Raw genomic sequence first — 18,071 nt, forward strand, 5'->3', positions numbered from 1 at the left:
TTATTTCTGAAAAAAAAAAATACAATTTCTCTGTTTCAAATATTCATAAATTTTTTTGTTGAAAAATTTTAAATATAATTTCTCTGTATATTCAAACTTTTTTGTGGAAAAAAATCTCTATTTCAAATATTCAGATTTTTGTTGTGGAAAAAGTTAAATATAATTTCTCTGTTTCAAATATTCACAGATTTTTTTGGGGGGGAAAAAATCTATTTATTTATTTATTTGTGTAAAAAAATAAAATTTCTCTGTTTCAAAAATTCATACATTTTTTGTGGAAAAAATTAAATAACACTTGTCTATTTCAAACATTCATACATTTTTTGTTGAAAATTTTTAAATATAATTTCTCTGTATATTCAAACTTTTTTGTGGAAAAAAATCTATTTCAAATATTCTTACATTTTCTTGCGGAACAAGTTCAATAAAAATTTCTTTGTTTCAGATGTTCACAGATTTTTTTTGTGGAAAAAAAATAAATACAATTTCTCTGTTTCAAACATTCATACATTTTTGTGGATTTTTTTTATTTTTATTTCTCTATAATTAAAGTATTCTTTTTTTTTTGTGGAGAAAAAAATACAATTTCCCTGTTTCAAATACTCATACGTTTTTGTGTAAAAATGGAAAACAATTTCTCCGTTTCAAACATTCATACTTAAATCCATCACAGTAATTGTTTTCATGTTAGTCACAAGAGGACACTCAAACACCTGGATAATCTTGCACATACTTCTATTCGCATTCGTCAAATGTCCGATACATAACAGACTAGATTAATTCATTCAAAAGATGTATTTAGCATAAATTTTATGCTAAAATGCACTTAAATCGCCATGTCGCTATAATGTCATGATTTAGCTTCATACCTCTAATAAAACAGCGGCAGTGGTGAGATCCGAGCATCGCACGACCTCACAAGCGTCCAAATTATCATATGTGCGAGCTGGGGAGCAAGTTTATAACACCATAAGTTACTAAATACACAGTTTCAGTACTACTAAAGATAAAGTACATGACAAAAGTATGTTTTGAATAAAAAAAAAAGAGTTTATTAGACACAGACAGCACACATACTGTACATCTGCAAGATGTCTGTTAAAGATCACTTCATCTGGAAAACATCTGCTGTGTACAAACATCTGATAGACATCTTTAAGATGTCAGTTTTACATGCAATCATAAACATCTTAAAGACATCTTCTAAACGTCTATTTGACATCTGATAGGAAACATCCTATACACTCTAAAAAATGCTGGGTTAAATATAACCCAGCGCAGGGTTAAAAAGGGACAAACCCAGCTATTGGGTTGCTTTGACCCAGCATTTTTTAGAGTGTAGACGTAAATCCAGACGTCAAATAGATAAATAGGCAATAAAGCCTACATGTGCTATCAGTGCATTTGTCCAGCAAACTCACCCTCATAGTTCAGGTTGCCCATGTGCAGAATAGCGGCTAGCAGCTTGCAAATCTCCCAGTTCTCCTTGTCTGTGAACATGAGGACCTTCATGGCCGAGCGGATGTTTGAATATTCCTTCTGATCATCTCGACCGTCACAAACAGTGCAGTTTCCCTGAGTTTAGACAGCGTAGACACATGCCAGGTCAAGGTTATGAATGCAAATACTAATATGTTAGTATATTTTGGAGTTGTTTTGAAGACTCCAGCGAGTGTCTGCTATTAAAGATTGTCTCTGTATGTCTGATTGTGCACATGTATACTGCACACTGCAAGAACATTAAAGCATTAAAGATCATCACTCACAATAGTAAGGTAGGTGTAGTCTGTGGCTTTACCCAAGCCGAGCTTCTTCTTCTGGTCAGGCGTCATTCCTTTCAACATACAGTAGAAAATGTGGTAGTTTCTCTCATCACGGGCCTGAAAGAGCAGAGGAAAAGGTACAAATTAAAAAATCGTAAACAATTTTTTTTAATAATAATAATTCACACGTTGCATGTTGCAATTTGGACTGATTTTATTTTCATTATAGCAATAGAATAGCAGACATTAATACTTTCATTCATCAAGGACACATTAAACTGATCAAAAGTGACGGTAAAAGCATTTAGAAGGATTAATTTGACTATTTCAAATAAATTCTGTTCTTCTGAAAGTTCTATTCAAAGAATCCTGAACAAAAATGTGTCACAGGTTGCTCAAAAATATTACTAAACAAACATCTACCATGAAGATCATCAAAGATATTTGCTCAAAGTTTTGCAATAATGCAGAAATTCAGTTTCATTATACAGTATCATATAATAAATAACGGAGAAAGGTATCATCTTATGCATAAGACGGAAGTAGAAATCTTGTTTTTTGTGGAACAATTTCTCTGTTTCAAATATTCATGCTTTTTGGCCCTGTAGAAATCCATTGTTGTAATTGTAGTACAGTAGTAACAGTACTTTATTTATTCATTTAATAAATTAAGTTACAAGTCAGCATTAAATTGATCAAAAGTGACAATCAAGACATTTATAATGTTACAAAAGATTTATTTTTCAAATAATTGTTAGGGTTAGGGATGTGAACTTTCTATTCATCAAAGAATCATGAACAAAAATGTATCACAGTTTCCACTAAAATATCGTGCAGCACATTGATAATAATCAGAAATGTTTCTCGAGCAGCAAATCAGCATATTAGAATGATTTCTGAAGATCATGTGACACTGAAGACTGGAGTACTGATGCTGAAAATTCAGCTTTGATCACAGAAATAAATTACATTTTACTATATATTCACATAGAAAACAATTAATTAAAATTGTACAATTATTTATATATTATAAAATTATATTTATTTTTTCTGTATTTTTGATCAAATAAATGCTGCCTTGGTGTACATGAGACTTCTTTCAAAATCTTACCAGACCCAAACCACTGATTCAGACTCAAAAGAATTGGGATTCAGATTTGTTACCTGTCGACACACTCTGGATTTCTCCAGAAGGTACTGCTCGATCTTTGCTCCCTCTATGGCTCCTCTTTTGTTGAAGTGGATGTCGATGTATTTCCCAAAGCGGCTGGAGTTGTCGTTACGGATGGTTTTAGCGTTCCCAAAGGCTGTGTGGTAAAGTAATCAAACTAATTAGAATGTAATCCGCACAGAGATGTGTTTCCAGAGCTCAATCCCTCCGCAGTTCTCTTACCTTCTAAGATGGGATTGGCCTCCAGCACCTGCTGCTCGATCCAGGAGTGCTGCCCGCTGATAGCAGCCAGAAACTGCAGGATCAGCTTGGTACTTTCTGTTTTTCCTGCTCCAGACTCACCACTGGCAGGGAAATAAACACTGATGAACATACACAGGCTCATCTTCAAATCTTCTTCTACAACACTTTTTTATTCAACAGCGTAGAACAGGGACATCATCTTGTATGTATAGACTGTGGTAACCCTCAGTTGTAAAAAGTCTTGCGGGATTCACGTGCAACATTCATATACTTTGTTTATTTGGAGGTTCAGAACAACCCATATCCCATAACTCTAGCCCGAACTCTTTTCTTGAGCCTAACCATAAGCCTTCCTTTATCCCTGACCTTAAAGGGTTAGTTCACCCAAAAATGACAATTAGCCCACAAACTACTCACCCTCAAGTCATCCTAGGTGTATATGACTTTCTTCTTTCAGACGAATCCATTTGGAGTTATATTAAAAATTGTCTTTGATCTTTCAAGCTGTTTAATGCCACTCAGCGGGTGTTGCATGCATCAGTCCAAAAGAAGTTAAATAAAAAGCGCCCATCCATAAAAAAAAGTGTCTCACACGGCTCCGGGGGGTGAACAAAGGCCTCCTGCAGCGAATCAATGCGTTTTTGTAAGAAATATATCCATATTCAAAACGTAATAATCACTTTAATGTAGCTTGCGCCAACAGCTGTACACGGAAGCAGCTCCGGGCGGATATTTTTCTTACAAAAACGCATTGATTCGCTACAGGAGACCTTTGTTCACACCCTGGAGCTGGGTGAGACTTTTTTTTATGGATGGGCGCTTTTTATTTCACTTCTTTTGGACTGATGCATGCAACACCCGCTGAGTGGCAATGATAGAGCTATTTTTAGATATTCAGTTTTCATTTTTCATTTTAGTTTAAGTTTTAGTCATTTTGTCACAATATGTGCTTCTGTGATTTTTATTTATTTATTTAAGATTTCTATTTAGATTTATTTTTATTCCAGGTTAAGTCATTTTAGTACTTTAGCTTTTACTAATTTTATTTTAGTTAGTTGCTAATGCAACATTTCTCATTTTCATTACGTAATAAATATTTCATTTGAGCATTATTTAACTAACACATTTTTTTAACAGTTTTAGTTTTACAATTTTTAGTCTTTGTGATGACCATAATGATTAACACAAATATCCCATTATTAATCACAATAATATTTATTCATTCATTCTTTTTTTCTGACACAATAGTTCTATATGTATTTATCTCAAATGGTACTGAATAAAATAATTATTTTATTAATTATTTATTAAAAAAAATAATTATTATTATTTTATAAAATTATATCTAAAAATTATATAAAAATTATTCTATTTTATAAAAAAAACTTGACCCTCTAACACTAGCACTCTCTGTTCTATTTCTATTCTATCTACTTGTTTTCGTTTTATTTATTATAAAAAATAACAACTTGACCCTCTAACACTAGCTCTTTCCATTCTATTTCTACTTATTTTCTTTTAATTTATTAAAAAAACGTGGCCCTCTAACACCAACATTCTACATTCTTTTTCTATTCTATCTATTTTAAATGTTTTTATTCATTATTAAAAAAAAAACTTGTCACGACAAAAGCGTCTGCTAAATGACAATGTAAATAATAACTGATTATATTAATTACTATACTTATTGTAAGTTGCCAAGGTATTTTAAGTTTTCATCTAATAATTATATTTTGTTTTATTTTAATACAATAACCACACTGACTCAAGGGCACTATGTGGTGGCAGCTGAAAAAACGTCTTCTGGAGTTTGAACCTGTAACCTTTAGATATCCAGTCCAGATCCTAAATAATAGATAGGCAGGCATATGTCGTCCCATGCAGCACTCACACTGAACGCTGCTCACCTTATGATGCAGCACTGGTCTTTATTGTTGCGTTGCATGTTGAAGTAGCAGTTGTCGGCGATGGCGAAGATGTGTGGAGGCATTTCTCCGATCTTCTTGTTGGTGTAGAGGCGAATCTGGTCTGCCGTATAGATGGGCAGCAGCTGATACGGGTTCACAGCCACTAAGATGGACCCGGTGTACGTCTATGAAGAACACAGAAACAGAGCTGAAGCAGACTGGAGGAACTTTTATTGTGTTGACTTTTATGCAACATTGACAGTTCAGAGCATGTCGAGGACATGCAGATATCATCATTCATGTTATAACACAAGACAGATATATTGGTTATGGGACACGGCGAATGAAGATGACATGAGAGGAGACGCACAGGCGACTTGCTTTTCGTGGGTGCAGTTACAGTGGGATGTATCAGTGTCCCGTTACAGCAGACCTCACGGCCATGTTGAAATGGAGCACCGTAATGAAAACACACTCGTTCTGAGTCAGGCAATGAACAGCGAACAGCCGTGCGCATGAGTGCTTACCCGACCACCACAGTTAGTCTTCATACAGACAAAAACAGAGATGAGAACATAACCAGAGCAGATCAACGAGGACAGTTATTAAAGATTAAAACAGCAAGATAAAGCTCTTGAAGATTTAAATCATGGAACAGAACAACAAATTGTTTTTGTCTTTCTGATGACCATAATGAGCAACAGAATTATCCCTTTTTTATCCCAATTAATAATATTTATTTATTTAATTAATTAGACACAGTAGTTTTGTATATGTATATAATAGTTATTTTTATATAATTAACTGTTATTTATCCCAATTAATAATTGTTTTTATTATTATTTAGACTTATGTATTTATTTAGATATCTTTTAAATGGAATTTCAAATGTTAAAATAATTATTATATTAATTATTTATGTATATTATTAATGTTTTTGAATTTAATTTTTTTTTTTTTTTTTTTTTTTTTTTTTCGCGACAGAAAACACACAAATCCCACCAAAGAGCTTCATAATAATTATTAGCTATTCATGAAATAAACACATCATGCAATGCAACAAAACATGACTGATCAGCCAGAAGAAGAGCAGCCTTCAGCTGAACAGACAAGGAATGATATTTATGATCAATAACTTACACTTCCTTCATCATCCAGGACTTGGATCTGACCAGAATCACAGAGCTTCACCACGGCTCCGATCGGGACCTCAAATTCCCCACCCGTCTTCAGGTCCAGCCAGACATAGTCGCCCTGAAACACAATTCAGATCATTAAACATCACATTACTTGGTCATTACTTGTAAACGACATTAGTCTGACTGACATCATCACTTCATTCAAACACTGTGAGAGTGCGTGACCTTTAACCCTGATCACTTAAAGTACCAGCACAAGTCTCCTCAACAACATTTACATTTATGTACTTAGTAGACACTTTCATCTAAAGAGTTTCTATCATTTAAATTACAATAGTTATAATATATTTATATATGATATATATGATAAGTGACACACACACACACACACACACACACACACACACACACACACACACACACACACACACACATATTTAAAATGATATTGAGTAAAACTTGGTAAAATTGTATTGAGTAATATATATATATATATATATATAATCAAAAAAATTTGTGTACCTGAATAAAATAATTATGATTAATTATTTTATTTTATTAATTATTTCTGTTGAATAAAATAATCATTCTTTCTCATTTTTAAACATTAAGAAAATTCAAATAATAATTTTAATTATAAAAATGTATCAAATAATACAATTTCTACAAACTATTCTCTCTCTATCTCTTTCTATATATATATTTTTACACAACTACTACTAATATTAGCTTGCATTTTGCAAATCATCAAATGTATATATATATATACCCTCTATATATATTCTCTGGGTAGAAATCGCGTTTTTTTGCAGGTCCATTAATTTGATCAGTTAATCAATATTATGTTATGTTATGTATTATATACTAGTAATAACTACCTAACACTTGAAATAGAAACCAATTAAATTTTGCAGTTGCTTTTATCAAAGCGAATTACAATAGAGGAACATAAGCAATTCAACAAGACAACAAGACTGAATAATCATGAGGATTATGCAGACACTGAACTTTACCACTTATATAGTGTTAGATGCAAAATCAAAATTAATTAAAAGTGAATGCCTGGCACCAAAATACTTCAAATAAATCCAACAAGAGCTCCAAAACACAGTTTCTCCAAATCAAACAAGTCACAAATATGAAGCATTTACACACACACACACACACACACACACACACACATGTTGTACCGGTAACAGAGTAGTGTGTTTGACCACAGTGTTGACATTTCGTAGTAAGGCCCACTTTGCCTGATCCTGCTCGTAGAGTTCGACGTAATCCCGACGCTTGTACATCCTCACCAGATCAAACCCTAAAACTCCAGCCCGAGAGCGTCTGATATACACCCTCAAACACACACACATCCACACGCTCGCTTCCTCAGCATCAAAACCCTCCGTCCAGCCCTCCAGAGACCCAGGATTTCACAGAAACCGTTTCCTTCCAGTCCGCCAGTGGGATAAAAATAATAATACTTCAAATAAATCCAACAAGAGCTCCAAAACACAGTTTCTCCAAATCAAACAAGTCACAAATATGAAGCATTTACACACACACACACACACACACACATGTTGTACCGGTAACAGAGTAGTGTGTTTGACCACAGTGTTGACATTTCGTAGTAAGGCCCACTTTGCCTGATCCTGCTCGTAGAGTTCGACGTAATCCCGACGATTGTACATCCTCACCAGATCAAACCCTAAAACTCCAGCCCGAGAGCGTCTGATATACACCCTCAAACACACACACATCCACACGCTCGCTTCCTCAGCATCAAAACCCTCCGTCCAGCCCTCCAGAGACCCAGGATTTCACAGAAACCGTTTCCTTCCAGTCCGCCAGTGGGATAAAAATAATAGTAGCGACAAAAACAGTTGTCTGCACGACGTCCTGAAACACACAAACGTCCTTAAAAAACCAAATCTGAGGCCCAAAGCTGGATCATTCCTCTCTGTATTTATTGCTCCGTTCCTTTGCTTGCACTTTCTTGCTCTTTAGGTTCGTTTTCATCAGCCCTGACCGTACTATGTCCCCTTTACTCCTGCTGGTGTATATGGTGTGCATTAGCGTCTGGAAGGGTTGGTCAGGGCATTGGGTGTGGAGGTGGATCCCCTGATAATATGGAGCTTTTTAATTAACTAAATATCCCCAAAGGCAAATCAATCCAGGTAGAGGGAGAACCCAACACCGTTTGGCCGCAGCTGTCACGTCTGAGAAGGCCGCATTGCCAGCCAGCGCCGCTGATACAATCCTAGCAACGACACACAGATGAATAATTCATGCCAAGACAACAACTGCATTGTTCGCTCACTCCTCCTTCTCGCTGTCTTTCATTATCAAACCTCATAACAGACTATCAGAGGATAAAACAAGAGCACTATGGGAAAGAAATGTGCTTAAGCATTCATTAAAAAGCCAGACTTCTAAGTGTGGTGTGCAGAAACTAAGATGCTTTAGGTCAAAGGTCACCAAACAATATCAGTTCCTATCAGACTGCAAACAATTTCTCTTATATTGATATATAATAATAATTATAATAATAATAATAAATAAAAATTTAATTCAGAAGTGGTACAACAAAAAGAGTTTGGGGTCAGTAATGTTTTTGCTTTTGAAAGAAATAAATATTTTTATTCGGCAGGGATGCATTCATTTGATCAAAAGTGACAGTAAAGACATTTATGATGTTCCAAAAGATTTAAATTTGAAATAAATGCTGTTCTTTTGAACTTTCTATTGATCAAAGAATCCTGAAAAATAAAATGTATCACGGTTTCCACAAAAATATGAAACAACACAACTGTTTTCAGCATGGATAATAATCAGAAATGTTTCTCGAGCAGCAAATCAGCATATTAGAATGATATCTGAAGATCATGTGACACTGAAGACTGGAGTAATGATGCTGAAAATACAGCTTTGCATCACAGGAATAAATTACGTTTTACAGAACATTAACATAGAAAACAAAGATTTTAAATTTTAATAATATTTCATAATTTTACTGTATTTTTGAGGAAATATTTAAATGCACACTTGATGAGCATAAGAGACTTCTTTTAAAAACATTTAATTTACCAACACCAAACATTTGAACAGTAGTGTCTATGTATTCACACATGAATCACAATCACAGAAAATAATAAATCAGCTCAATGAATCGTTCAGTCAGCCAGGTTTACATAATGCGTTTAGATTTTCAGCACTCAAACAAGTATTTTTTTAATCATTCATGATTCTATAATGGACAGTCTCTGGGAGACTATTTTGACTAGAAGGTATTAAGGCTGCCAACTTAAAAAAACTGCACTGAATGTGCCTCAAATGTCATTGCAACACAACATACAGACTCCTGAAACTAAGCTACGATTGTTCAGATCATTTAGAAACTGGAGCTCTAATTTAATACCCCTGCTATAGATATGAGCGCTTCTTCCATTGAGCCAATGGTGATTCAGTTCAAAATGAGACGAAAACAGATAGCAGTGGACATTTCTAGCCACACAGGAGTGTGAGACTGAGACTCAGTGCAGGTAAATTATTCAGCAAGTGCGAACGATCAGCTCGACATGCAGTAACAACACGAGTGACGTTTGCGTTAGTTATATAGACGCATTATCACCACACACAATACTGCCGTACTACAGTTACTGCTATAGGTGTAATGGAGAGGGAGAAAATACAGTACATGGATGTGTGTCATAAAACACTCTGCAACCTAATCTGAGAGATATTAGTGAGCGGCAGTACACGGAAATAAACACAGCACTTTAAAACAACCAAAAACAATTAAACCAAGTAGCATAAATTTCCTAACTTATTGATAATGTTGATCAAACGCCATTGAGTTCATGTGAGCTCATGTCTACATGTAAGATCTCCCCCTTTTGGCAACAACTGGTCACATGTTCTAATATTGCATGCATGCGCTTTGCAAAAAGGAAATATTCTTACTTTGTGATTTGAGGCGAGTTAAAACATTTAGAAATGAGTCTATCCAAAGCATAAAGTTAAACTAGATTTTTTATATTTTCTGGGAGTGTAAAACTTGTTAGCATGTCCCATTGCTTGGTTATTTTTTTAGTATTTAAAAAAAAACTGAATAAAAAAAATGAAAAAAGCACCAAACAAAATTACTAACACTTTTAGTAAAATGTTAATAATATTATTAGTAAATGTAGTTGTATATATTTAAAAAATTACTAAATAATTGAAAAATACAGTGAAGCAAGGAAGGAAGACAGAAAGAAAGAAAGAAAGAAAGAAAGAAAGAAAGAAAGAAAGAAAGAAAGAAAGAAAGAAAGAAGATGGACGGACAAATGAAGGAAGGAAGGATGGATGATGGATGGATGGATGGAAGAAAGGAAGGAAGGATGGATGGATGATGGATGGATGGAAGGAAGGAAGGAAGGAAGGATGGATGGATGGATGGATGGAAGAAAGGAAGGAAGGAAGGATGGATGGACGGATGGAAGAAAGAAAGGAAGGAAGGAAGGAAAGAATGAAAGAACAAAGGATGGATGGATGGATGGAAGAAAGAAAGAAATAAAGAACTATTAATAATCCTGAATATGAGCAGTAATAACAGTGATTCTTGACTTGGCAAACACAACAGTAAATGATCTTGGTCTTGGCATGAAGTTTAAAACTTGGTCTAGATTGGCATTGATTAGCATTTAAATGACAAAATTAGGCAAAGGTCAAACAAGGACAGATATGTTATGTATACTAGAGGACAGCTGGTATTTCACTGCAACCGTCATTAAAACGCTGCCAAATGTTCCTCCTCAGAGCACAGTGTCATTGCCAAACTGTGACATTACCACATAATATTCATAAGACGTGCCAAAGCAATTAAACCACATTTGCATTTAAACCATAAAACACTCTCCTCACAAGCAGTTATTCTGAAACAGTGAAGCATGGGTTATGAAGCAGGTGCTGCTGGTCTCAGTGTTCTGTTAGCTCCGCCCACTTTAATTCTCTTTGAGTGGGTGGAGAATGAAACGGATGACGCCATTGGACGGGGGCTTAAATGACTGAAATATGCACCTCAGACTGGAATGCATTCATTAATTAATGCAAATGAATAAAGCCAGAAAAAAGATGGCAAAATCAGTGTTGTTATTGTTAACTCAAATTTTTATTAAAAATAGTTTTCATTAATTGAAATAAAGCTGAAATAAATAATTTATCTTATATTGTCATAGTACGGTATAATAATAATAAAACAAATAAAAGTTGTTGTTTTTTCTAATTCAGAAGTGGTACAAAAAAAAAGTTTGGGGTCAGTAATGTTTTTGTTTTTGAAAAAAATAATACTTTTATTCAGCAAGGACGCATTCATTTGATCAAAAGTGACAGTAATGACATTTATGATGTTACAAAAGATTTACATTTGAAATAAGTGCTGTTCTTTTGAACTTTGTATTCATCAAATAATCCTTGAAAATGAAAATGGATCACGGTTTCCACAAAAATATGGAGTAGCACAACTAAATAATAAATATTTCATGAAAAACTTAAATTTGCAAAAGCTTAAAAAAATTTAAATGTAAAACGTTGGCAACTAATAAAAATAGATTTAAGTTAAAATACTAAAATTACTAAAACTAAAACTGAAATAAAATAAAAAATTAAACCTAAATAGAATATTTTTTAAAAATGACAAAAGCATATAACAAAACTACTAAAACTATATATATATATATAATTCAAAATATTAATAGTAGTAAGGTAATACTAAAATAACACTAGAAAGAAAATTCAGCCTGTCCAATATCAAAAGTAAAAAAAAATATATATATATATTATATTTTGCATAAAGAAAGTAAAGCCTATTAATAAACCATTAATATTGAATGCATTGTGACATTATTTTGACAGCAATTAAGCAAATTTTTCACCTAAATTCTCATTCTCATCTCATGCTTTTTTCATGAGTTTATTATTATTATTGTAGTTGTTTTGGTTTTTTAATGGTAATTAAATTATATTGTTTAAATGACGTGATTTTTTAAAAGAAAAAATTAAAGTCAGTACAAGAAATACTACGTTGGTGTATTACAAATTTTACAATTTAAATGTATTTTTTTCACATTACAGCAATAAGAGTTACAGGTAAATGTGCATAACTTTCATTAAATTATGTTACAAAAAAACAGGCTTCATTTTTCTTCATGCAAAATATAATTTTTATTTTCCCCTTTAATTTTTTTGGGTGAAATATCACCCGGAAAACTTTCACCTTTTACAGTTTCTCACTCACAGGCAATCCCACTATTATGAAATAATTCATTCGTGCATCTCTTTGTGTGCCACAAACACCCTCAGCAAATGAAATGTCCTATTTGCAACTCAAGCATTGCGATCTTTAAAGCCCGGCCTTACCTGTACTAATGTGGGATACCTGTAACTCAGTTTGCGTGTTTTCACATCCCGTCCCTGTGCTCTGGCTCCCTTCATCTCAAACCCACTGGCCAGTTACAGCTCACCTCTCGCTTCAGTCTGCGCTCTTTAACGGGACAGAAATCACCCCAGTGCTGGTTCCTCTGTGACAGACAGAGCCGGATCCTCGTAACCCTGTGAATCTATGAGCCCGTGAATGACCACATCCCGCTCCTGAAAATGAGGGCCTGTCAGCAGCGATTAGAGTCACAGAAAGCTAGATGAGAGCAGCTCTGTGTTCAGTGTTCATCAGAGCCAATGGACCAGCAAACTTACAAAATAACCTTCAATAACCCAGCAAAAACAACAAGTAAACTGGACGTGATGGACGCGGAAGAGTTTAGAGCAAACCAAACATTTAACACTCTGTGTTTGAGCAGACATACTGCAAGTAATCCTATAAACGGGGGAGACAGGGGCTAGTTGTCACACAGAAGATGTTATGGTCTTTATCTTTTCAGCCAAACATCCAATTACACAAAAACGCTCGTTTTCTCTAGCAATGCATTGTATGTTCATATGTCAAAGTTACTCTAAAATTTAGACTATATATATATATATATATATTTTTTTTTAAACCAAACTTAAATTTCTTAATTTTAATTTTTTTTGTAATTGCTACTACACAATAAATGTTAATAAATGTTTGAACTGTTTACATGACAAGGGTGTTTTCTGTTTTCATAAATATCAGATGGGGGCAAGTTGTCACTTATGTTTTATATTATGTAATTTCTTACAATAAATTAATTGCATTTTTATTTTAGCCAAAACAAAAGACAATTTTTGAAACCATTTACTTATTTATTTATTTTGCCACAATATATTTATAAATAATAATTATACATTTATTTGAAATGGACCTGAATAAAATACAAATTATTTGTTATTATTATTTAATTTATTATCTTATTGTTAATATTTATATTTTATTAAAATATTTATTTATTTGATTAATTGTTCGTTCATTCATTCAGTCAGTCAGTCAATTGTTATCTTTTTTATTATTATTTTTTTTTCATGTTTCATAAATTGTTTTTACTGTTTAAATTTACCTTAAAATGCATTAGTTTGCCAAAAATATATTTAAAATCTAGATATGTTGGATGGATTTTAGAATATGGATGTTTATTTACTTCTTTTTTTTTAGTAAAGAGCAGGTTTCTAATGTGACAACTTACCCCATGCTGTGTGACAACATGCCCTGCTATAGGAGTGAATGTATCTTTTTTTTCCTTCTTGTTTTTATCATTATCTGTGGAAAATGTGATGAAAAACCTTTAAGGTTACTCAAAACGTTAAGGTTTGTGTATATACAGCAATCGACCTTCACAAATAAACCGACTTTGAAATTATTCACTGCAGCGAAAAGTGTGACAACTAGCCCCGGACTCTGCTGCATGATGTTCAGCAGCAGTAATGAGATTCAGGCTTTGAACCGGAGAACATAATCTCTCATTCATCACAACATTAGAGGGTCTTTAGCAGCAATGAGCAGTGTAGAAAACAACACCGACTCAACTCGACCCGCAAGCAACTTACTTCATCAGAGGAGCACTAATAAACAGATAACAAGATAAAAAGGAAAACACTACCTTCACAACAATGCAGACTGACATATTATTGAAGCCAGAGGTTAGAGGTTGGCGTATAGCATATGTGTGTAGTACTGAGACCCAGATCAGATTAGACATAATCAGTTAACAGCATTTACGTTCTGCGCTCCGCTGAAGCTGCTTTATTTCTGGAGTGAGTCAATGTCAAACCAGTCAGGGTTCCATCTGACCTCTACAGGCACCACAGATCAACACTAGTTACGATACAAATGAATCTTTCAAAATATGTAATGAATCATATTTCTACTGTTTAAAGTTTGTTCTTGATTTAAGATGATCAGTTTTAGACAGTAATAAATCTCTCTAATAAAGAAATGATCCAAAACACTATCACACAGGCCGTCAGATTTCCGAGGTCCTGAGAGTTTGACCCTGTGTGCTGGATCGGGATATTTTGAGTGTTTATGAAGACGTAAGCGTGTTTTCTGGAGTGAATGATGAGTGTGTACCTGCTGTAGAATGACCATGACTGTGCTGTTTGTGCTTCCTCCTGGACATCAGACGTCTCCACAGCAGACCCTGACAAACACACACACACAGATTATTAGTGCTACAGAGTCAATTGTTATCTTTTTTATTATTATTTTTTTTTCCATGTTTCATAAATTGTTTTTACTGTTTAAATTTACCTTAAAATGCATTAGTTTGCCAAAAATATATTTAAAATCTAGATATGTTGGATGGATTTTAGAATATGGATGTTTATTTACTTCTTTTTTTAGTAAAGAGCAGGTTTCTAATGTGACAACTTACCCCATGCTGTGTGACAACATGCCCTGCTATAGGAGTGAATGTATCTTTTTTTCCCTTCTTGTTTTAATTTTTATCTGTGGAAAATGTGATGAAAAACCTTTAAGGTTACTCAAAACGTTAAGGTTTGTGTATATACAGCAATCGACCTTCACAAATAAACCGACTTTGAGATTATTCACTGCAGTGAAAAGTGTGACAACTAGCCCCGGACTCTGCTGCATGATGTTCAGCAGCAGTAATGAGATTCAGGCTTTGAACCGGAGAACATAATCTCTCATTCATCACAACATTAGAGGGTCTTTAGCAGCAATGAGCAGTGTAGAAAACAACACCGACTCAGCACACGCACGCACGCACACAACCACACGCACGCACACACACACAAGCACACACACACACAAGCACACACACACGCACGCACACACGCACGCACACACACACGCACGCACACACACACACACACACACACACTCACACACACACACACACACACACACACACGCACACACTCACACACAAGCACACACACACACAAGCACACACACACGCACGCACACACGCACGCACACACACACGCACGCACACACACACACACACACACACACTCACACACACACACACACACACACACACACGCACACACTCACACACAAGCACACACACACACAAGCACACACACACGCACGCACACACGCACGCACACACACACGCACGCACACACACACACACACACACACACTCACACACACACACACACACACACACACACGCACACACTCACACACAAGCACACACACACACAAGCACACACACACGCACGCACACACGCACGCACACACACACGCACGCACACACACACACACACACACAGTCATTCTGTACTAGACTCTCAGGTCTGGTCCGTGTTTCATCATTGACTGCAGTCATGCTGATATAATGACTGTTATTCAATGGGACACACAACACTGAACACAGACACCACCGCTGATCCTGTTCCACAGATACAAACTATAACAACAGCAAAAACACCAGCTGCAGATTAATGTGCATAAAAAGAAAACAAGCCAATAGAAGCAGTAAACATTCCCATGCTAAATTATTCAGCCGTGAACGACCTGCCTCACATTTCCTCTATTTAACTTCCCTTTGACAACAGCTGACCTATGACCTCCTGAGAAACAGAAGCTCCTTCAGATGTCTTCACCAAGACGCTACAAGAATTTTACAATATTTCTTTTCAAATTCCTTCTGAAGCAGATGTGAACTCAAGCAGGTGTGCATATTTGTGCATTGTGTTATTTTAGTGTCACTGAGATGGTTTTTATTAATATTTTTTATACTTTCTAAATTCATTTAAATTTTTGTTTTTGTCATTTTTATTATTTATTATTAATTTTTATTTCAGTTTTAGTTTTAGTCATTTAATACATCAAGTTAAACTAAATGAAAATCAGAAATGTTTCCTTGAATACAAAAAATAAAATAAGTTTAAGATTTTTTTTTTATTTTTTATCTCATATCAAATTTTTTATGGTTTTAGTTTTTGTTAACTAGAATAACTCTGCTTCAAACCTCTGGTGTAGTTTTAGCTGGTTAATCGGGTCCGGACACGCAGGGCGAGCAGGATGAATGTGCTGAATAGAGCGCCATGCACATGGACATTAATATTTTACTGTCTAATTAAACCAGTTGACGTCTGGGAATAAAGACTGCACAGTCTGGATGCAAGGGACAGGAAGGAGAGCCGGGATACAGGTTAAACAGACGAATAAATATTAGTGTGTGTGTGTTGAAGATGAATTAGTCTGTGTGTTGAAGAGCAACACATTTCTTCAAATTTCCCTCACAAAAGTACTGTGGTGATACCATGGTAAACAAATATCATGGTACCATAGTACTGAATGATGACCATATTCATGAACCACAGTATTTATACGTTAAAAAAATGTCTAAAAATATAAAAATAATACTATCATCAACATTAAATAATACAAAAATATAAATAAATAAATGTCATTTGACATTTTACATATGTCCAAAAAAACCAATAATAATAAAATCAATCAATTAATCATTTCAAACTGTGATGTCCACATGTAATGGCTGCATAAAAGCTGAAAGTGCCAAAATATGTTTAAAGCGCCCTCTAAAATTAACCTTACTGTCATTGACATTTAAAAAATTGAGATGCAGGCCCTCTTGCGTCGGGTGAAGGATATGTTTCAGCATGTACAGTAAGGATCAGAACAAATTAAGAAGTTCTTAGTCCAAAATCCACAGGGATCCGATCTGATTCCTGTCCTGACCAATGACAGCACAGATTCAAGGAGCCCAAAATACAGATAAAGTACTATATGTAATCCACAGCCAATCTGTAGATTTATCTTTCACTGTTAATGTTTTTAACCAGTTAATTGATGAGGTTTTTCAGACTGTTAGATTAACCTCAAAGAACACTCTTTCACTGCAAAAAGTGGATTCCTATAGTCATACTGGCTTCAAATATCAGTGCATTATTAATTAGATGTTAGTCACTTTTTGGCAAAATAAACTCAGTTAGAAAGCAAAATCTGACTAGCCAGAGGACAAGCTAAATGCTGAAATGCAAGAAAAACATGCAAAGCTCGCCATCTGCATCTCGTCCTTGACAAGATACTGTAATTTAGCATTCATCAGACAAAACACTCTAATTACACTGAACACAGCTCATCTAAACTCATATATCTAATATACATCTGATAGAAAACGGTGTGTAAAGGCCAAGAACTCGATGCTTTGGGAATAATTTAGCTGGAAAATGTAATCACTATATCATGTTATTTACAGATTTACTGGAATATATCCACTAACTTATTTGAGTATTTAGTTAACCAAAACTAAGACCATAAATAAAAAAATCTAATAAAAATCTAAACATTTTTGTTACTTGAAAAAAACAAACATTAAATGAAATTATATATATATATATATATATCATTTCACTTTTATGTTTATATATATATATATATATATATATATTTGTATATATA

At 34.4% G+C, this 18,071-nt stretch overlaps 1 protein-coding gene across 1 annotated transcript in view; it reads right to left on the minus strand.

The window, feature by feature from the left end:
• Positions 1-18,071, minus strand: part of LOC107600840 (unconventional myosin-VIIa-like) — a 53,987-nt gene that overhangs the window by 35,106 nt on the left and 810 nt on the right. The window contains exons 2-9 of the mRNA XM_016292815.1: positions 14,739-14,808; positions 6,225-6,338; positions 5,085-5,269; positions 3,157-3,278; positions 2,928-3,070; positions 1,767-1,880; positions 1,422-1,575; positions 870-946 (exon numbers count right to left, since the gene is read on the minus strand). Of these exons, the coding sequence (XP_016148301.1) occupies positions 870-946; positions 1,422-1,575; positions 1,767-1,880; positions 2,928-3,070; positions 3,157-3,278; positions 5,085-5,269; positions 6,225-6,338; positions 14,739-14,756 (927 nt within the window). The 5' untranslated portion in view covers positions 14,757-14,808. The remainder of the gene's footprint in view (positions 1-869; positions 947-1,421; positions 1,576-1,766; positions 1,881-2,927; positions 3,071-3,156; positions 3,279-5,084; positions 5,270-6,224; positions 6,339-14,738; positions 14,809-18,071) is intronic.

The sequence above is a fragment of the Sinocyclocheilus grahami genome, unplaced genomic scaffold (assembly GCF_001515645.1).
Source record: "Sinocyclocheilus grahami isolate Dianchi unplaced genomic scaffold, SAMN03320097.WGS_v1.1 scaffold14.1, whole genome shotgun sequence".
NCBI lineage: Eukaryota > Metazoa > Chordata > Actinopteri > Cypriniformes > Cyprinidae > Sinocyclocheilus > Sinocyclocheilus grahami.